At 37.1% G+C, this 22,085-nt stretch overlaps 3 protein-coding genes and 1 long non-coding RNA gene across 5 annotated transcripts; 1 reads left to right on the plus strand and 3 right to left on the minus strand.

The window, feature by feature from the left end:
* The first annotated feature begins 758 nt into the window (after positions 1 to 758).
* Positions 759 to 4,593, plus strand: LOC114273900 (G-type lectin S-receptor-like serine/threonine-protein kinase At4g27290). Its single transcript, XM_082880021.1, has 7 exons — positions 759 to 2,185; positions 2,644 to 2,775; positions 2,896 to 3,053; positions 3,134 to 3,344; positions 3,423 to 3,660; positions 3,740 to 3,890; positions 4,071 to 4,593. Exons 1-7 carry the CDS (start codon positions 904 to 906, stop codon positions 4,374 to 4,376), a joined length of 2,478 nt encoding a protein of 825 aa, XP_082736147.1. The 5' UTR covers positions 759 to 903; the 3' UTR covers positions 4,377 to 4,593.
* On the minus strand, positions 3,422 to 9,698 carry LOC114286772 (uncharacterized). Of its 2 annotated transcripts, none has more exons than XR_014336490.1 (4): positions 9,481 to 9,698; positions 9,168 to 9,353; positions 6,205 to 6,291; positions 3,422 to 6,083 (listed from the first exon to the last, which is right to left on the minus strand). It is a non-coding gene; the product is annotated as an uncharacterized LOC114286772 (long non-coding RNA). The 2 variants fall into 2 exon arrangements; XR_014336489.1 differs by having other exon boundaries at positions 6,205 to 6,327; positions 9,481 to 9,697.
* A 4,518-nt stretch (positions 9,699 to 14,216) lies between these two features.
* On the minus strand, positions 14,217 to 15,097 carry LOC145796348 (uncharacterized). The gene is made up of 2 exons (XM_082881431.1): positions 14,892 to 15,097; positions 14,217 to 14,808 (listed from the first exon to the last, which is right to left on the minus strand). Exons 1-2 carry the CDS (start codon positions 15,095 to 15,097, stop codon positions 14,217 to 14,219), a joined length of 798 nt encoding a protein of 265 aa, XP_082737557.1.
* Positions 15,098 to 16,414: 1,317 nt separating this feature from the next.
* LOC145796349 (uncharacterized) lies at positions 16,415 to 21,309 on the minus strand. The gene is made up of 4 exons (XM_082881433.1): positions 20,550 to 21,309; positions 20,301 to 20,453; positions 19,880 to 20,194; positions 16,415 to 16,905 (listed from the first exon to the last, which is right to left on the minus strand). The coding sequence occupies exons 1-4, from the start codon at positions 21,307 to 21,309 to the stop codon at positions 16,415 to 16,417; spliced, it is 1,719 nt and encodes a 572-aa protein (XP_082737559.1).
* Between the last annotated feature and the right edge of the window lie 776 nt (positions 21,310 to 22,085).

The following is a 22,085-nucleotide window of genomic DNA, read 5'->3' on the forward strand; positions in this document are numbered from 1 at the left end:
TTTAGGATTTAATTCTTATAATTTATTTATTTTTATTTTAGTAAAATAAAAAAAATAAATTTTATCCCTAAATACTAAGGTAGCATAAATTTTTAGAATTTTATTTTTATTTTTATTTTTAGAAATTTATTTGTTAGATTTTTTTTTTTTATGAAATAACTTTATTAGACCAACTATGTTTACTTTACTTTAGGCATCAGTTGGTCCAAGCGTGGTTGGGAAAGCAGTATTGAAATCGTGGTTCACAACCACGATTTCAGCAGAAAAAATTTTTGGTCTAAAAGCGTGATTCGAAATAGCGAGTTCAGAAGAAATTTTTTTTCCATAAAATCGTGGTTAAGAACAGCGAGTTCAGAAGAAATTTTTTTTTGGATAAAATCGTGGTTCAGAACAACGAGTTCATAAGAAAAAAAAATTAATTAAAATCGCGTTTTGTAACTGTGATTTTTTAATCAAAAGCGCTTTTTGTAACCACGAATTTAAGATTTACCAAGTTTCACGTGAGATAGGTGCAAATATGTTGAAATCGCGATTGTGAATCGCGAGTTAACTTATTTTGAGAATTCTTTCAAAACTAGGCTTAGTTTGAGAATTGATTTATTATTTTAACTTATTTAGGGAAATGGCCCCAAAAAGCACCCTCCAGCCCAAAATGTGGACCGCAGGTGATCCTCCTCCTTTCTCATTTATAAAAATAGTTCGCCCACCAAGCAGTCGGGAAGTAAATTAGGCCAAGTTAACAAATTGGAAAGTCTAATGGAGAAAAATATGAGGAAGACTTGGTATAAACAAATAATAAAGCCTTTGAAATTTTCTCTTATTGACTCAACTGATAGAAAAATGGATTGCTTGATTGATTCTATACAATCATAAACAATTGTGCAGAAACTAAACAAGTCCTCAATGGATTCCATTACCAATCTACTACTCTCATCTTTTCTCTGTTCCATCTTAGTAGTCTCCACCACTGCAGTGAACACAATATCCGCAACTCAATCCATTAAAGATGGTGACACAATAGTCTCCATTGGAGGAAGCTTCGCACTCGGGTTTTTCAGCCCTGGAAGTTCCAAAAACCGATACGCTGGCATATGGTACAACAAGATATCTAATGATTCCAGGACTGTTGTATGGGTTGCCAATAGAGAAACCCCCGTCACCGATGCCTCGGGCATTTTAATGGTTACCCAACAAGGTGTTCTCGTCCTCCTCAACAGTACAGAAAGTATCATTTGGTCTTCCAATTTGACAAAACCCAGAAAAAACCCAGTTGCAGAGCTCCTGGAGTCAGGGAATTTGGTTCTGAGAAATGCTGATGATGATAACCCGGAGAATTATTTGTGGCAGAGTTTTGACTATCCGACTGACACGTTTTTACCCGGTATGAAGTTTGGAATTCACTATGAAACTGGGCTTAATATGAGCCTGTGGTCATGGCAGAGCAGTGACAATCCGGCTCAAGGAGATTATACATACAGTATGGATTCTCATGGATTTCCACAGTATTTTCTCAGGAAGGACACTGTCAAGGTGTTTCGATCAGGGCCGTGGAATGGTGTCCGGTTCAGTGGAATGCCTACCATATCTTCAAACCCCATTTACAATTTCACTTTTGTGTTGAATCAGAATGAGACTTATTTCAATTACGATCTTCTCAATAGCTCGGTTGTCACAAGAATGGTGATGAATCAGGATGGTGTTCTAAGGCGCATGACGTGGATAGAAGGATCATCCACGAGTTGGGTTGAACACTTGACTACAGAGATGACAAATTGCGATACTTTTGCATTTTGCGGTCCTTATGGTCTCTGTACTGTTAGTAATTCCCCAGAATGTGGTTGTTTGCAAGGATTTGAACCAAAATTTCCTAAAGATTGGGGTACGGATTGGTCAAATGGGTGTGTTCGAAGAACACCCTTGAATTGCAGTGGTGTTAATGGAGATAAGTTTTGGAAGTACACCGGTGTTAAAGTGCCGGATACAGAAAATTCATGGTTCAATGTGAGCATGACCCTTAAGGAATGTGAGACCATGTGTTTGAAGAAATGCTCGTGTATGGCTTATGCGAATTTGGATGTAAGTGGAGAGGGAAGTGGGTGTTTGCTTTGGTTTAATGAACTTGTTGATATCAGAGTCATTGAAAATGGCCAAGATCTTTATGTAAGAATGGCTGCCTCTGAATTTGGTAAGAATTTCTTACCCATTAAGAGCATTGATGCTATAAAATTTTTAGCCCTCTTCAAATTTAGTCCTCCAAACATATTAGGTCTCATTGAATCTGGATCAGCATGATCAAATTCATTATCTTGCTCATTCTTGATCGTACATCATACTATGTAACCTGTGCCTTTCTTAGTTCTCTATACTCATCTAACACTACACATAATGCAAACAATCACAGCTAATGCTAATATATGCATATTAATTTCCACAAAGAATCTTGATATATAAATTCTCATGTCTGAATTTGGTTTCAAATTAACAAAAAGAGAGTCACAGTAAGTTTGCATCGTCTTTATTGATCATACATTTCATTTGAGTAGATAAATTGGGATGAATTCACCATAGATCCCTTATAACCCACCTGGAATTTCTTAGTTTCCCCAAATTTAAATGATTTTAACTAAATTGTTTCGGGATTAGGTAAAGCTGGCCACAATTGGAACAAGGCAAAGACGATCATAGTCATCTCAGTAGTCTCAACAGCAACACTTATACTTGGCCTGGCCATTTCATTGTACATTTGGAAGAAGAAGGAGTGGCAGAAGAGAGAAGGTAATAACAATTAGTCAATAATGCTTCAATATCTCACCTCTGTAGGTGTTCTAGTTGGCACGTATACTTGTTTTGAACAAATTGTTTCATTTAAATGTTCTTGACACCCCCTTTCTGCAGGAAGAACAATAGGTCATCCTGAACAAGGTTACTACAAAGAATCCAAGAATGAAGATATAGAATTACCATTATTCCACTTGGTTACAATCACTAAAGCTACGGATAACTTTGCAATCAACAATAAGCTTGGAGAGGGCGGCTTTGGACCTGTTTACAAGGTAATAACATAGTTACACTAACAAGAGTTTTCAGTATCCGAACTCATTTAAACAAACAAAAATGCTGTATAATTTTTCAGGGTATGTTGGAAGGGGGACAAGAAATAGCTGTGAAGTTGCTATCAAAGGATTCCAAACAAGGAGTTGATGAGTTCAAGAATGAAGTTATCTGCATTGCCAAGCTTCAGCATCGAAATCTTGTAAAGCTTCTAGGGTATTGCATTCAAGGAGAAGAAAGGATGTTAATATATGAATTCATGCCCAACAATAACTTGGACTCCTTTATTTTTGGTATGGCTTTCTTATACATACTCGAGAAGTTAAATACTAGCTAGAAGCTTGGTTTAACTTGGGTGAAAAATTGAACAGATCAATCACAGAAGATGCTACTGGATTGGCCTAAGCGCTTCCACATCATCAATGGAATTGCTCGGGGGCTTCTTTATCTTCATCAAGATTCCAGACTGAGAATTATCCATAGAGATCTGAAAGGAAGCAATATTCTACTAGATTATGAGATGAACCCAAAAATATCAGACTTTGGCTTAGCTAGAATCTTTGGAGCAAACGAGACGCAAGCAAATACGAGAAGAGTGGTTGGAACATAGTAAGAATTTTCAAACCAATTCAAATTTTTTCTCTTTCAACTATATAAATTGGTTTATTTGTTCATTTTTTTCCTGTAGTGGCTACATGTCTCCCGAATATGCAATTGAAGGACTCTTCTCAGTAAAGTCCGACGTATTTAGCTTTGGCGTTTTGGTACTAGAAATAGTGAGTGGGAAGAGAAACAGGGGATTCTATCACCAAGACCATCACCTCAACCTTCTTGGGCATGTAAGCATAGAGTTGAATAATATAATCTTACAAAAGAAAGTTACAGAATGATGTAGCAATGATATCTCTAAAAGTAATTTAGAGCCATTTCAAAGGGTGTTAAATAGAAAGGCTCAATTCAGCAACGTCATTCTCTATAAAAATTAAAACAATCACTTAAAAGTGTTTCTAACTGTTCAGGCATGGAGATTATACAAGGAAGACAGAACCAGAGAATTGATTGATGAACCAATACAAAACTCATGCAATATACCTGAGGTGTTGCGTTCGATTCATGTTGGTTTATTGTGCGTGCAACAACGGCCAGAGGATAGGCCTAACATGGCAAGTGTGGTTCTGATGTTGGGCAGAGAGGGTGCACTGACTCACCCCAAACAACCTGGTTTTTTCACTGAAAGGAATCTGCTTGAAGGAGAGTCAACAGGAAGTGAGGTTGAACAATGTTCAGCCAACATGGTTAGCACAACAGTGGTAGAGGCACGATAGAAGACAATTCCTAGTGATATTTTAATTGTTATGGTTGAAAACTTTTGAGTCTGTTTAGCTAACAAACACAAGAAAGGAATGTTTGTTTTTGGAAGTTTACCATATAGCATGTATATTTTAAGGCTTTTGTCTTCTATATATATATATATATAGATGTTCTAATCATTGTAAAGAGATCAGAGTTAATACATATAATATGTCACGTTCTTCCATAAAACTTAAAGGACATTTGTAGCCTTTGAATGGTGTTTCACATATGTATCTGAATATAAAGAATGTGAAATCGTATCTCTTAATCCCTATAGATATTGCATATGACATTGTAATGTGTTTGGACTAAGCAAATTGAGAAATAAAAATGCTGAAATGAAGTTCCATTTCACATGTACAAGTAGGCAAACAAGAACTAGCTATGAAACAAAGAGTAATGATATGCGAAGGAATACAGAGCTCGCTCGAGCGAAGAATGCCACTCTTCAGGTCTAAAAGAGACGCAGACGCACGCTCGAGCGCAAGGTTTCTCGCTCGAGCGAAAGGACACACCAGACAAGGCTCGCTCGAGCGCAAGAAAGCTCGCTCGAGCGAAGAGATAAATACCCAAGGCTCGCTTGAGCGCAAAAAGCCTCGCTCGAGCGAAGAGACAAAAACCTAGGCAGCAACCACTTGCACCAACTCACAATCAACCTATTCCAAACTCGCTCGACACAACCCAAACTCAAATATAAGGAAACAAAGGGTAGAAACACAAGGCATAAACCACAACACACAATCACAGATCGCTATATAAACCAACTTGGCACTAAATTCAGACGACCAAATTTGGTCATCTGGAATTTTGAGAAAAGTAAGGCATTTAAAACTTCATAAGAAAGGAACAGTAAGCTAGTAAATAGAATGAAAATCATTCCAACTACTCTTTCATAGTCTAGTTTCTTCTTCTTTTACTTTTCTTTTAACGGGAATAGTTTAGCTTCTCAAGTGAACAACTCCATTTCATGCATACTACTAGAGGAAAATGGAAGTCCAGTCTGTTATCACTGTCACCTTCTTCATCACCATAGACTTTTGGACATCTCATCATGTGCAGCTTTAATTAGGGGCTTCCTAGGGATTATGTATCAGATAAAAGGAGCATCAGCTGACTCTATTTCACCGAATTTTTTCACCTTCTATGTGGCTGCTTAGTAATATAGTGGGCCTATTATTTTCCCTTCATTAAATAAGGGAGACAAAGAAAGATTAGTATTAGAAGTGTACCATGGATAGGGTAAATTCCACTGAATTTCCCTTGAGGATTCTAGCTACATTAGTACCTCTGCGTTCTGGAAATTACATCCCCTCCCTATGTTTTTTAGTCACATTACAATTTTTCTCTATCTGTTAATCAATTGTTAGGTCAACTAATACATAGGGATGATGTTAGCTATTAAAAGTTTTAAGATACTGATTTTAACTCTAGTAACATATTCCATCTCTTGTGTTCCCTCTGATCTCTCATTCCACTGCCTTGTAACAAACTAACAACAGGCACAAAAGCGGAACAAAAAAGATGCTTCTCCCCAAAACACAACAATCTAAAGCCACCCAATTTTATATAAAGCATCAAAGACTTAAAGCCCAATTTACCAAATAAAGCCATAAAACCAATCCATTAGCACTGACTGAAGATTATGGGCGCCATGAATACTTGAAGGGAAACCCATTGACCTACAGATCACCAATTGCACAAAACAGCAGAAACCCATCACCAGAATTGTTGTAAAACACACAATACAACAATAAAATTATAGAATTCAAAGAAAAAGGAGACAAAGCTTGAGAAGCTTACAATAAATGTGGGTATTATAGCTTGGCCTCTGGTGCAGACTGGTTAATGCTTGCTCATTGTGGGAGAATTTCCACAGTAGATATTACACTGACAGCCGGTGGCCGCAAAGTGTTAGTTTAGAAGCTGCATAATTCTTGAAAATCAGTACAATTACTCAAAATAAGTTTTTCAACCTTTCTTAATCTCCTCATCCTTTACTAAGTCCTTCAAATCCTTTCTTATAATACACTTAACATGATTAAAGTCTCTTGTTTTCCTTTCTCTCATTTTAACAAGTTTGTAAACATACTTTTCTCCATCTTTACTATCAAATCTAATATAAAGATCATTTCAAGACCTCTTGCAGTAGGTCTTACTTTCCCATGATTGAGTCATTGGATCAATATTTGCAATAAGTCTGCCTTTCCCTCTCATTGGGTCATTATTTAGAAAGGCATACTTTTCTAAATTCTAAATCACCTTTCTTTTGGAACTGCCAGATATTGGGAATTTTGGATTACAAAATTCATGGACCATATAAATTTTTGTTCCCCTTGTTTGCTTGTTCATTGTTGATTGGGTAAATGGCTTGCAGTGCCAGCCCAAGTGCAGGCCATTAACGCCGTTGCCTTGGGCACACAACTTGGGGAAGGCCTCATTTTGTGTGATGCCCATATAATAATTATAAATTTCTTGAGGCTTGTTAATGAGTGTCCCGAAATAATTGGTTAATAAAATTTAAAATGGTAGGGCATTTTATTCACACACTTTTATAAATAATGTATAACATTTTCAAACTTCTTAACATGTGTCTTCACGGAAACCGTTTACAAAATTCATATTTTCAATGCTTCTTTTGTAAATCCCAAGTTTTTTATTTTTTGGCCAGCTTTAATTATCCTTTTATGTTTTATTTAATTTAAAAAAAAATAAATTTAGATGATGGCAGTTTGAAAAAATATTGTCTTCATTTTGTAAGTTTTGATGATTTTTATAAAATTGATAGTTTTTCCAAATTAAAAATTTTAAAAGAATTCATACAAATATTAGGAAAGGAAAAATACACCAATTGACAGGCCTCGTTTGGGAACAGGCTAATTTAGTAACTTTTTGGCTATTTGGCTAAAAAGATAGGTAAAAAAAACTTGTATGTTTGGGGTGACTTTTTGGCTTATTACGAAAAGATGTGCAAAAAGTAGAGAGAAAAGAGAATCTTTGACTTTTTGGTATGGGTTGTTGGCTTTTTAGCTAATTTAGTAACTTTTTGGCTAATTGGCTAAAATAGCCTCTTGCCAAACGAGGCCTAAATTATATTTTAAAATCTAGATTATTTTTCAAATGCAAGTATTGCTTACAAAATATTACTGACAATACCCATAACAATTGCTTCTGTAGAAAAAAGTACTTCAAAATTAAAATTTATAAAGTCCTACCTATGGTTAACTATATCACAAGAAAGATTAAGTGTGTTAGCAATTTATCCTTGAAAATGATATGTTATAGAAACTTGATTACAAAAGCTTAATTAGTAATTTTGCATCACAAAAAGTAACAAAAATTATTTATCAAAAAAAAAAAAAAAGTAACAAAAAATAATTTTGATGAAACTAAAATAATAAAAATTAATATTTAAATATAAAAGATCTCATTTTAAAATTTTGCCTCTGGCCTGCTAAAGGGTTGCGCCACCCAAAATGGCTTGATATCTTCTTCTCTGATGGAGCATGATGAAGCTGTTCTCATTAACACCGACGAAGTTTCAAACACATCAAGTCATTCCTCTCAAAGACTATCAAATTCGAGAGCAGACCATTTTTTTGGGAAAGTTATACAGATTCCTATCAACTAGTGGTCCAAAATGGTTGAGTAGGAACAATCAGTCATGCTCATCAGAATAGTCTAACCAAATTGGCACCAAAATCAAACGACTTAATTCACAACTGACCTGGACTTTTTGAGAAAAGTAAGGCATTTGAAAATCCATAAGAGGACAAGTAAGATAATAAATAGAATGCAAATAATCTATACCACCCTTTCACAGTCTAAGTTCTTCTTCATCTTTTTTATTTTTTGTTGGAAATAGTCTAGTTTCTTAAGTGTACAACTTCATTTCATGTACACTACTAGAGGACAATAACATGTTTAGAGTTTGTTATCACTGCCAACTTCTTTATTTCCATAGATTTTCAGATATCTCATCATGTGCAGCTTCAATTAGGGGCTTGCAAAGGATAATGCATGAGAGAGATAAAAGGAGCATCACTTGATTCTATTGATTTTTTTTTTTTTTTTTTTTTGAAGAAAAAAAATAATTTTGAAAGAGACCTGCTATAAGTACTTCACCAAGAGTATTTCACCGAATTTCTTCACCTTTTATGTGGCTACCCATTCGCCATAAACTAAGAGACAGGGAGTGACCTCACCTAAGGTTTCTAGCAAATACATTATTATCCTTGTGGTTATACAAATTATATCTCCTCCCTATGGTTTCCAATCGCATTACAATTTTCTCCCTCCGTTAGTCAATTGATATGTCAACTAATAGGTAGGGCTGATGCCATCAATTAAAATTTTGAAAATACCAATTTTAACCCTAGCACTATAATCCCTCTCTTGTGTTCTCTCTAATCTCTCTCTGTCCACTGCCTGTACCAAAGTAACAACAGGCATACAAACGGAAGAAAAAGAATGCTTCTCCCCAAAGCTAATCACACAACAATCCAAAGCCAGTCAATTATATACAAAGTATAGAAGACAAAACAAAAATCCCAATTTACAAAATAAAGCCATAAAACCAATCCATTAACACTGACTGAAGATTACGAGTCACCAGCCTCGAGTGCTTAAAGGGAAACCCATTGATCAACCCATGACCAATTGCACAAAACAACAAAAACCCATCACCAGAATTGTTGTAAAACACAAAATATAACAAGAAAATTATATAACTCAAATGAAAAGGATACAAAGCTGAAGAAGCTTACAATAAAATGGGCTTTATAGCTTGGCCACAGTAGAGACCAGACTCACAGTCTGTGGCCACAAAACACATGTCTTGAAGCTGCGTAATTCTTAGAATCAGTACAATTACAGAGAAGAACGTGAAACTTTACATAGAGTCGCCATTATCGCAGAAGATTCAGATTTTCTTTTCAATTTTCATTAATTTTCTGCGCATCAAAACAGAGGGTAAGAATGGAATAAACGAAAGGGCATTTCAATCAAACACTACTCCCTGTAACAAATACAACAAGTATTCTATGAAAGTTTAATCTCAGAGATGAGGCATTACATTACCCATAAGAAACGCTTCTAGCATATAATCTTCCACGAGAATCGGCATCAATTGAACTGTAATAATGGATCTTCATGATAATATAATATAAATGCCGTACACCAACACGAAAGGAAGTGAAGATGGGTTTCGAATTCTGATGGAGCAGCGGTGTCGGGTTGGGAAGAGAGAGAGAGAGAGGGGGCGAGTGTGAGGGATGAAGACGAGGGTAATATAGTAATTTGATTTATTTTTGTTAATTATTGGAGGGCCATGTTTCTGGATAAACTAATTTTTTTTAACAATTTGTTGCCGTTTGATATGATGATTTTACTTTATTTTAACAAAAAATTAGTTGGAGTTCATTTGTGAAGTGTTTGTTCTTTGATACATTGTTATACAAATTAGATTATTTGTTTAGTCACTTGTCACTTTATGTGCGTTGTAGATTGTCTTCATTGTTGTCACATTCAGTGACGGAGCCAGAAATTTTATGTGAGGGGCACCTATTAATTACAATCTCAAAATTTTTCTTTCCTAATCAATAACAATAAAATAATCATAATATTTTGAGCTAATATTAATCATAAAAACTTAAATATTCATTACAAAAATGTCACTAAACTTTCACAATTGACTTTGATGGGTTTTCATTCATTACAAAAATATCACTAAACTTCCACAATTGACCTTGACGAGTTTTCATCTTTTGAAAGTTTTCCATAATAGTATCATTATCAACGCCATCAAAAATGTCTCTTTCTATGCAAACAACCAAGCTATCATTCATCCATTCATCACCCATTCGGTTCTGCAACCGATTCTTTACAATATTTATAGCTGAAAATACCCTCTCAACAATAGCAGTTGCAACAGGCAAATCAATGCTAAAGTCAGGAGCAAATAAATCAATGGATATACTTTATCTTTTCCAGTCTTCATCATTTTCTTAGCAAGATCAGCAATTCCATTCAACCATGAGAACTCAATACTAGAGAGTATGTCGACAATATATGTATCAAGTTAATCATTAAGTACCATGAGAATTACTGTAGAAAATTCACTTGGATAAAATTCAGCAAGATGAATTAAACTTTTCTTGTCAAAATGTGACGACCCCGCCACGTATAATATTTTACATTTAATTAATCAAGGTGATTTGGATTTTAATTGATTATTATTCTTATTTAATTGTGGAATTGATGAACAATATTGGTGTTGATTCGTATATAATTTTATAAAAGAGCTATTTTGGAATGAGAAATTAAAAGCTTAAGTAGCTCAAGAAGGTGAAATTGACGAATTGAATTGTTTTAATTTAAAGTATCAGACCATATGGGAGTTCAATTAAATATCTGATTCAATTTAGTAAAATTGAGATTTTATTAATTGGGTCCGAATTAGAGTTGATTAAGTCATGAAGATTGGAAATTAAGATTATTATGAATTAAATTTACTTATGATGTGTTCAATTGAATATGTAATTTATTGACGAAGATTTTGAAGTTCAATTTGAAATTGAAGGTCTTAATGATTTAAGAAATCAAAATTGAGGATGGAAATAAGTTTAATTTAATATTTGGAGCATTTTGGGAGTTTGATTAAAAATCTGATTTAGAATGATAAATTAAAATATAATTAATTGGGTTCTAATGGAAGTCAAATTAGACAGTATGCTGAAAAATCTGGGTGTGCAGAGAAATTCTATGTGTCCTGAGCAAATCTGTGTATGTGTGTGCGTGTGAGTGATGTGTTGGAATTCAAGGATGAGTGCACGTGTGAAATGTAAAGAATGGAGTGTGTGTATATGAGGAGAGAGAGAGTAGGCAACTCTATTTTTATTACTTTTTTTTTGAACAGAGGACAATACAGAAAAACAACATAGCAAAAACAAACAGAAACCCAGCACAGCAAAATAAAACTAAACAGAAGCAAGACAAGCCACAAGCCCAGGAGGTGGGTTAGAGACCCAGTCAAGAGAGAGACTGTTCCGAAGATGATGATGAGCCACCCAATTGGCCACTTTGTTGGCTGTCTGTGGCCTTCACAAAAAGGAGAAGTCACCTGATTGTGCCATTAGTTTTATATCAGCAACCACAGCAGCACATTCACACGGAGGGACAGATTCTGAGACACTGAGATGAATTACCTATTTCTTATGACCTACGATCTCGACACCAGAGAGGTTTAGGGAGGAGGCAAGTTGACAAGCTAAACGACAGGCCAAAGCTTCGCCTTGAAGCACAGAAACTATAGAAACTTGCTGTGTTAAACCATCAAGGATGCTCCCTTGTGAATCCCGTAAAACAGCCGCGATGGAAGCTTTGTCAGATCCCTTAAGAGTAGCCATATCACAGTTAATCTTAAAACTCCCATTGGGAGGGGGATGCCACTCAGAATGTTGGGAGATATGGTTCAAGGACTGGTGCCACATGAGGTTTGAATTCGTTGTAACTTGCAAAAACTTATCTTTAGCCCATTGAGCTCGCTGGATGGTATACAAAGGGTCTGCTGGTGAGGAATTAAACACAAAAGCATTGCGCTCCTTCCAAACAAACCAGCTAAACCAAGCAACTGTGCTAAAAAAATAGATGCAATCCTCCTTGTGAAGAAAAGACTCTTGAACCGCACATACCCAATGAAGCACTGAGGAGATAGAAGTCCAGTCCACTCTATAATTCGGGTCACACCCAAACCAAACAACCCTGACCCATCCGCAGCCAAATAGCAAATGCTCTATCGATTCCACTGCAGTCTTGCAAATAGGACACATATTTGATAGGCTGCATTTCCTTCTAAATAAATTTTCCTTTGTTGCCAAAGCATTCTTGCACACTCGCCACCAAAAATGGTGAATCTTTGGAGGAACCTTGAGAGACCATACAAATTGCCAAAAATCCTGGGGAATCTGAAAAGAGAAGGAGGGAAGTTGATCTTTTGGGTTATTCTTCATCTTACCCGCAATGTGATAACCCGATTTGACTGTGTAATCCCTCGATTTCTCATACTGCCAAATCTGCGTATCCTCCTGGTGAGCCAAAGAAATGGGAATCAAACAGATTGCCTGGACTTCGGCCGCCGAGACCAGACCCTGCAGATCTTCGACTTTCCAAAGGCCATGAGTAACATCAATTGTGTCCACCACTGCGTTAACCCGGCTGATGGGTGGTTTTGGGGAGGAAATTTTAAAACCCGGGAGATAAGGGATCTATTTATCATCCCAAAAATTGATGGAAGCACCATTATACACTTGCCAACGGACACCATTGCACAGGATTTTTCTACTTTGAATCAAACTTGCCCAAACCCATGAGGCGCACTGACCTCTCGAGGCTTCCATGAAATTAGAATGTGGAAAGTAGATTCCCTTAAGCATTCTAGCACAGAAAGAATTAGGATACTTTACCAGGCGCCATCCTTGCTTTGCTACCAAGGTTAGATTGAAGTCATGAATGTCTCTAAATCCCAACTTCCCTTCAGATTTTGGCAGAGCCACCTAGGCCCAATTTACCCAATGAATGCCCATACTCTCCGGGTCACCATTCCACCAGAATTTTCTTATAAGAGAATTGAGCTTGGCACAAAATTTCTTAGGGAAGATAAAGCACGCCATGGCGTAAGATGGGATGGCTAGCACCACAACTTTAATTAATGTTTCACGCCTTGCCTGAGATAACAGTTTAAGTTTCCAGCCCTGCAATTTAGCTTGTACACGCTCAATAATAAAACCATAAGCCTCCGCCTTTGACCTCTCCCAAAAAGTTGGAAGGCCTAGATACTTTACATCAACCGGAGTTTCTCGAAACCCAGAGAGATTTCTAATGCTACTCCGAAGGGGGAAAGGGACATTGAGCGAGAATTTGACACTAGACTTGTCAAAGTTGACCAATTGACCGGTTGCATTACAATAGGAACTCAAGATATCCAAGATCTTCAAACATTCAGACTGATCTGCTTTGAGGAACAATAAAACGTCATCCGCAAAGAGCAAGTGAGAAAGAGTGGGACAGTGTCTATTGATCTTGAAACCCAAAATTTGTCCCATATGAAGATTGTGAGTGATTAATTTGGATAAAACATCCGCAACTAGGATAAAGAGATACGGAGAGAGAGGGTCTTCTTGTCGTAACCCTCGAGACGGAGTAAAAGCAGCCCGCTTTTCACCATTGACAAAGACAGAAAAGATGACCGTAGTGATACATTAGGAAACCCACTGGATCCATTTCTGAGCAAAACCCATTCGGCGTATAAACTCCAATAAAAAATCCCATTCAACTTGATCGTAAGCTTTATTGAAATCTAGTTTAATGGCCATAAACCCATCACGCCCTGTCCTCTTATGTTTTAAAAAGTGAAAAGCCTCATGTGCTATGATAGAGTTGTCTTGAATCATTCGTCCCGGCACAAAGGCCGATTGATTGGGAGAGATTAGAGATTTCAGAATTTGTTTCAGTCGGTTTGCAAGGATCTTGGTGATGATCTTCAGAGTGAAATTACACAAGCTAATAGGCCTGAACCGGGATAACTTCACAGGGTGACTCACTTTGGGGATAAGCACCAAATTGGTGTGGTTTAGTTCTTTGAGGAGATGACCACCTAGAAAGAAACTGCGAACTATAGTGCATACATAAGGCCCAACCACAACCCAGTACTTTTAATAGAAACACCCTGGAAAACCATCGGGCCCTGGAGACTTAATTGCACCCAATTGAAACACCGCAGCCTTTACTTCCTGATCGCTAAGGGGTTGCACCAGAAGTTAATTCATGGACTCAGAAATGACTGGAGTCACCATAGATAAGACGTCCTCCACATTCTTTTGCCCAACGCTGTGAAACAAATTCGAGAAATACCCTGAGAGATGCTGATTGATTTCATGTTCTGTGTGTAGCCAAACTCCCGCCTCATTCTGAAGTCTCAAAATTTGATTTCGTTGACGACGTTGAATCATTGAGGCATGAAAGAAGTGGGAATTCCTGTCACCATAACTCAACCATCTAATATGAGACCGTTGATGCAAATACATCTCCTTGCGGGATAAGGCATCTTTCAAATCTACCTTCAACTGACGTTGCAAAAGAGCATTATCCTCCGAAAAGGGGTAAGATTGAAGAGATATGAGTTGGGATTTCAGAGCCAAGATTTGAAGCTGATTATTTCCAAAAGTCGCTTTACTCCACACCTTGAGTCCCTCCTTACAAGATTTCAACTTAAAGACTAGTTGAAACATTGGAGAGCCAAAGTGTTGACCATCCCAATTTGATTGAATGACATCTTCACAAGCTGGGCTTGTTGTCCACATGTTTTCAAATTTGAAAATTCTAGGAACCTTCTTAAGCAGAACACAACAACTGAGAAGAAGGGGACAATGATTAGAGCCAAATAGGACTTCGTGAAAGACTTGGGCACACGGATACAAGGATCTCCAACCCACAAGAATCTCCAACCCACTTGGTTATTTGACCATGTATAGGGTGGACCCTTAAACTCGAGGTCCATAAGGCCACAATCAGAAAGGAGATCTGGGAAGGCTTGTAGTTGACTCAAACGACAATGTGCACCGCCGTGTTTCTCCAACTGAGCCCCAATCTCATTGAAATCTCCAATGCATAACCAAGGATAATGAGATTCAGAAGCCATATTTTGAAAGAGAGACCAGAAAGCCTTACGAAGAGTTCGCTAAGGAGGGGCATAAACAAATGAGGCAGCCCAAACCGTAGATTTATCCGGAGGAGTAATGATGCCCTTAATCAAATTTTTTGATTGATACTTGATGTCAATTTCTACATCGTCTGTCCACCAAAGCGCCAGGCCTCCTGAAAGGCCAGTTGGTTCCACATAACTCGAATTTGTAAAATGCAAACACCTTCTGATTCTTTCTAGACTACCCGTTTTATTTTTTGTCTCCATGAGGAAGACCACCATAGACCGATGGGTTGACATCAACCTTTGGAGGATCCGGACCGTCAGGAGTCGGCCTAGCCCCTGACAGTTCCAGCTGAGAATCAACGTGGGGGCTGTGGCTGCTTGGGGCCAGCCACCACAACCCTATCAACATCAACAGAAGATAATTCCTCAGAAGGTGTGCTTGGGACCTATGAACAACAATCATCAAACAGAGTCAAAGAGGGACAAACCTCATAGGTGGATTCCAGGGGTAAAGATTGGCTCGCAACCACCTGGACTTCATAAAGAGTCTGAGAATCATATTGATGTACCCTCCCCAGTTGCTTCTTTCCTCTCCCGCGATGGAAAGGCCTAGGTTTCGTAGAAAGAGGGCATGGAGGAAGGGTAATCAAAGCTGAAACAGTGCTAGCAGAACCTGCAGCAAGGATAGGGACAAATAGCTTGTCTGAACACTTAGAAACCTTGCATTTCGGGACTGGTCTGTCCTCCTCCTCGTTGGCTTTACGTTTGATGGAGAGACTGTGAAAAACTTGGGATATACAATCATCCACCACTATGGTTTTAAGATCTAAACGAACAGGGCTGGTAGATGGACTGAGCTCTTCAATATTTAGTAGGCTTGATGATTGATTTCCATGGGCCATAGGAAGAGAAAAGGCCTGGATATAATCAGTTGGTTCAGTTACAAAATAACGTGGTCTATTAGAAGGAAACACTCCTGCTGATGTTGGGCCAATTGGACTCTCCTGAGGGGCCAACTCCTCTGCCAATAGCCCAACAGATTGATCCCGAATATACCTAACCAAGCTGGCCCCCGTTTCCACATGCGGCTTCACTAGAGGGAGGTTTTGGACCATTGTGTTACACCCTGCAGACCCAGCTATTCCGTCCCTCTACCAAAATCTTCGTAGTACAGACATCAGGATGTGCATGAGCACTCGTTACTGCCTCCACCATCCCAGGTTCAATATGAAACCCACGTGTCTCAATCGTACTCACATTTCCAGAATCCGTCATCTTGCCCGGCAAACTTTGCTCCGGTGACCCGGATCAGTGTAACAGAGGCCTTACACGTTCATCCAATTCGTCCACCTTCTTCCGATAATACTCGACCGGGAAACCAGTGTTACGAGCTATCCCAGTACGTAAATGTGGCCCATAACTAGACTTACTCCCTATTTCTCTCGACACTAACTTACAAGAATGTCTATCATGACCAAGACGCCCACAATCAAAACAAAAATCGGATAACTTCTCGTATTTGAAAGAGACCCACGGGGTTGCTTCGCCCTCACCACGTGCTTGACCAGTATGGAGAAAAAAACCTCTCGGAATGGGTTTTGTAACATTAACTCCCACTCTAATTTGAAGAAAATTCCTGTAAAGAAGAAGGCCCTCATAGTGAGCTTCCACTCGGATAAGGCGGCCAATCTTAGCCCCAATAATCTCCCCATTCCTCTTAGTCAGCTTTTCAAGAGGAAGCCCATAAACTTGGACCCAAAAAGGGCACCAGGAGAAGTCTATGTCTCTGACTGGGACGCCTAAGACAAGGGGATTGAGAATAAGTAAAGACCCCATAATAGACCAGGGGTCCTCCCGCTGGACCCACTGGAGATCCTCCTCAGTTTCAAAGTTGAAAAGAAAAGTATTGTCATTCTAAGAAGAGATGGTAAAGGAATTTCTAACCTTCCACGAAACATGGAGGATGTTCGAGACTGCTTGTTTGTTGAGCTTCTTGGAGGCCAGAATCCTACCAACTAAGCACCGGTGAGGTATTTCTTCGGAGCCTAGTAAACCATCCTCCAACTCAATGGTTCCCAAATCAGACGAAGTGCTCGAGACAGTCGCCATCTAAAAAAAGCACAACTCAAAGAAAAAGGAGGCTCAAAGGATATTCTAGAATAGCAGGTGAGAGAAAAGAGACAAAGAAGAGGCTACAAAGACCCTCACAAGAGAAAAAAACACAGAGACTGGGATTGACCCAGAGAAATCCACCCTAGAGTAGAGAGCCCCTCATCCTAGAGAGAGAAAACCGGGCAAAAGACCATGGCTTCACTCTATTTTTATTACTTGCTGGCAGCATTCTTGTACTAGAAAGAAATTGAGAACAAAAAGGAGTGTAGCTTCATATTTATTTTGGGCAAACCCAAGAGAGAGAGAGGGAGAGAGAGAGAGAGAGAGAGAGAGGGAACTCAAACTACTTTGCTAGGGAATTCAAGTCTAGGGCATGGAATACAAGAAGAGAAGTAATGAGAAAAAGGAAAAGTTCAAGAATTTCAGGCAATTAAAGTTTAAGGTATGATTTTTGTCGAATTCTTGTATTACACTTGAATTAAAGATGAGATTCGGTTCAATTTCATATAATTTGGAAGAAATTAGGAAACAAATATGAAGAAATTAAGTTAGATTCATGATTATGGAAATTAATTGTTTTGGGTTTAATGATGTAGTCTCGCATGAACTTAAGCCTCATTGTTACATACATGGACAAATTCTACAAGTTTAATACTCTAATTAAACATGCATCATAGGATTTCAACGGTTTGAGATGTTAATTAATGTTTAAAACGTTTATGGGTTTGATATGAAGAAAATTAATAAAAATCCAAATTAGAGAAATGCTAATTATAATTAGTTAGTGTTGATCTTAATTTCATACATGCAAATTTTCATAACTCTAATTTCATGATTTAGAGGAAAATAGAAAAGAGTTTAAGAATCAATTTTATGTAATTTAAAAGAAATTAGTAAAAGGATGAAGGAATTGAATTAAATTCAAATTGTAGAAATTAAATTAGAATTGACCATATTGTGGGTTTGCTTTTTGGTGTCTTGCATAAATTAGAATTTTAATTGCACATGCATCATGAAATTTAAGAAGATTTGTAGCTCAAAAATGTACAAGCTTTATGAACTTTCATTACAATATAAGACTTGAAGCTTTTGCATGGACAACTTTGCTTTGATTAAAGTTATAATTTTGTTTAAAGCTAGATATGTTAAGTTCACTATGTTCATGAAAGGTTTTGGGTCTTGAATTGCATGAAATTAGAGTTGGAGTTGTAAAATTGAGACTTCAAAAAAGAGACAGATTTTCGAACCAAACAGACCCAAAACCGCACGTGCGGCTTGGGGTCCCGCATGTGCAGAAAACAGGGCAAACTTGAGCTTCAGTACTGAAATAATTGCACGTGCAGTGGTGGTTTCGCACGTGCGGCTAGTGCCCCCGCACATGCGGTTGTTAAGGTGGTCTCGGTTTTGTTTTCACTCCATTTTTCTACCTTTCAGGCCTCCGTTCGCATGGTTTAAAGTGTTTTTCATGTGCATTCACATCTCATGAACTCGAATGAAACGAAAGAAAAAAATGTTAGAACCGAACGAGTGGACAACAAATAGAAACCGAATAAGTGAATAGAATCGATTGAATAAATGAATTGTGTATTGAGTTTTGTGCTTGACTTGTTTGTTTAGGTCGGACGCATTATTTTCTGATTGATAAAAATGTATTGTTTTACTGAATTGATAATGTTTATTGATGAATGATTGTCCTATTTTCTGAACTGTACTCGTGGCATCCATAGCATATTGTTATTGTTATTGTTACAGAGATCTTTGTTATTTCCAATTCTTGGAACTATTGTTATTGCATTGATGGCCATCAAATGATTGTTTGGTCTTTAAGACCTATCGATTGTTCTGCTATTGGATGTACCACATATGACTATTATGAATTGAAATGGATCGAACTGATTGATATGATATGAAACATTTATTGAGAAATTGATCTATTAATGAATTGATTGTTTCAATTATTGTAAGGACATTATTCATAACCCCTTTACACAGTTGTTATTCACTGGGCTCTAGCTCATTGTTTATTATATGTATGTAGGCGATCGAGCATCGGATCAGAGTTAGCAGCGTTGACCAGAATCCAGTTTTTGTCAAGCCGACTACTGTCCCTCATTGCGAGGTTCAAATTTTTGCATATCAAGGCTTATTGGGTGATTCAGATTCACCATTTTAACATTGCATTTAAGAAATAAGAATGTTTATTGAGTTTTCGTAACTGTTTTTGGCAATGGGATTTAATTCCCTAGCTTGTACAGGTGTGTTATGGACTTAAGTATTTGTGTAATCACAAGTATGTGAAATTTGTTTTGTTCATTTAAGTCTTCACAGCTCATTGGACGATATTGATTGGCTTCTGCCAGCCCCTTTTATTAGTTTATTGTCTTATTGATAAGCAGGCCTTTGGTAATCACGAATTACTGGCCGGTTACGACGTTAAACCTATAGGGACGGGTTTGGGTCATGACACAAAACTAGAGAATGAGTTGGATGAATTCAAACATGCCACACAAAGTAGCAACACAGTGTTTGACTCAGTGAAATGAGCATTTAGTTCTTGAATTTGCATATCCAAAATAGTGTAGAATAACTCGGTGCGATAGTGATATAAATTTGTAATTTCTTGAGCTTTACACCTTTTTTTCCCTTGAGCTACAAACATACCATCCATTTGGGAAACATCAATTTCATGCTTTTCACAAAAAGATGAAACATCATCAAGTAAAGAGGTCCACCCACTCTCCCTTATCATTTGGAGTCGCCTTTTAGAAACTTGAACCAAATTCATAGCATTAACAATATCTTGATCTTTTCTTTGTAATGCTTGTGATAACTCATTTGTAATAACCAATATCGTTCCCATCAAATGAAGATTGAATACAAATTCAAAAGATTGAATTGAGTCCAACAACACATTTGCTTCTACTCGTTGTTCTGAATTTGAACCATCCCCTGAAATCATTTCAAGCACATCGATCACTGTTGAAAACATACCAGCCAAGCTGACTAAAGTACCATAATGTGAACCCTAACGTGTATCACCAACACGTTTAAGGTTGGTTTCCTGATTTAAAGCCATGCCCACTTGATAGCTCTCCTATATTAAGTGCCTCAACAACTTTTGCTGCTTGTTTTTCCCTAAGAATATCTCGACGTTTACATGATGCTCCAACAACATTCACCACATTAGTAATCAAAGTGAAGAGTAAGGCAATTTGATCATGATTCTTTGCCACGACTATAAGAGCCAATTGCAATTGATGAGCAAAACAATAAACATAATATGCACAAGGATTCTCCCACAATATAAGTGTTTTAAGACCATTTAACTCACCTTGCATATTACTAGCCCCATCATATCCTTGACCCCACAATCTAGAAATACTCAATCCAAGTCTAGAAAATAAATTTTCCATAGCTTGCTTGAGTGAAAGAGCAATAGTATTGGCAACATGCTCAATACCAATAAAACGCTCGATCAGTTGGCCTATTTTGTCTACATATCGTATTACAACTGCCATTTGCTTGATTGATATGTCATGGGCTTTATCAATCAAAATAGAAAAAAATGCATCACCAAGCTCTCTACAAATCACATTGATAGTTTCAAACACAGCTACACTAACAATATCTTTTTGAATATCAGGAGCTGTCAACTTAAGATTTTGTGGTGCATTGCTTAATGTAACTGCTTTGACATCTTCATTGTGATCAACAAGAAACTTCAAGAGTGCAAGAAAATTTCCTTGGCTACTTGACTTTTCAAATTCATCATGATCATGAAATACAAGTCCTTGTCTTAGAAGAAACCTAACACAATCAAACGATGCATTCAAGCAAGTTCGATACTCAATTCGAGCTTGGTCAGGTTGTTTGGAAAAAAGCATTTGAATATGTTGCTTTTGGTTTAACAAGTCTTGACATTTACCCCAAGCTTGATTATGAGCACTATTGGGGACTCCCACATGAGTTTGAATTTTTTCTTTTTTCTTCCAATTTGAGAAACCCGCACTAACAAAAGCTTCACCACCTGCTTGATCTCCAATATCAGGCTTGAAAAGATAACAACATAGAAAAAATGCCGCCTCTTTCATTACACTATACTCTAACCAATTAGGAAATTCACTGAAACAAGATTGATTAAATTGTCAAAGTTTTTGTCCAAATGCTTTTTTGTGGGAAATTATGATCACGAGGTTGACAAGGACCCTTTTGTAGATATGCTCTATGGATTCGGTCTTGATCATTAGGGTTATAGTCCATAATTCGAGGTCGTAATCCTGGATCTGTAGGAAGGTCTGTCAAGTTGATTTTTATACGACTTCGTTTTGCAGAGGAAGAATTATCATCTTCTTTTTGAGGAATAGATGACTCCAACTTTGATTTTCTTTTGAAATATTTCTCCACGTCTGTTTTAAAATAAAAATAAAAACCCTTAATCAAAAACCCTAATCTCCAATTTTAACACAAATCAAAATCCCTAAATTTAACACATATAACAATAAATCAAAATTCCTAATTTTAGTACAAATCACAACAAATCAAAATCCCTAATTTTAATATAAATCACCGCTAATCAAACCCCTAATTGTAGTATAAATTAAATCCGTAATTTTAGTACAAATCACCACAAATCAAATCCCTAATTTTAGTACAAATCACAACAAATCAAAACTCCAAATTTCATATGACTCACCACAAATCAAGATTCCTAATTTTATTGTTAATTTTAAATCCTTGACAAATCACAACAAATCAAAAACCCTAATTTTAATATAAACCACCACAAATCAAGATTCTTAATTTTAGCATATCAAAATCTCTAATTTTAACATAAATAATCACAAATAAATCTTTTTCTAAATTTAAC

The sequence above is a fragment of the Camellia sinensis genome, chromosome 7 (assembly GCF_055761805.1).
Source record: "Camellia sinensis isolate YWXY chromosome 7, ASM5576180v1, whole genome shotgun sequence".
Lineage (NCBI taxonomy): Eukaryota > Viridiplantae > Streptophyta > Magnoliopsida > Ericales > Theaceae > Camellia > Camellia sinensis.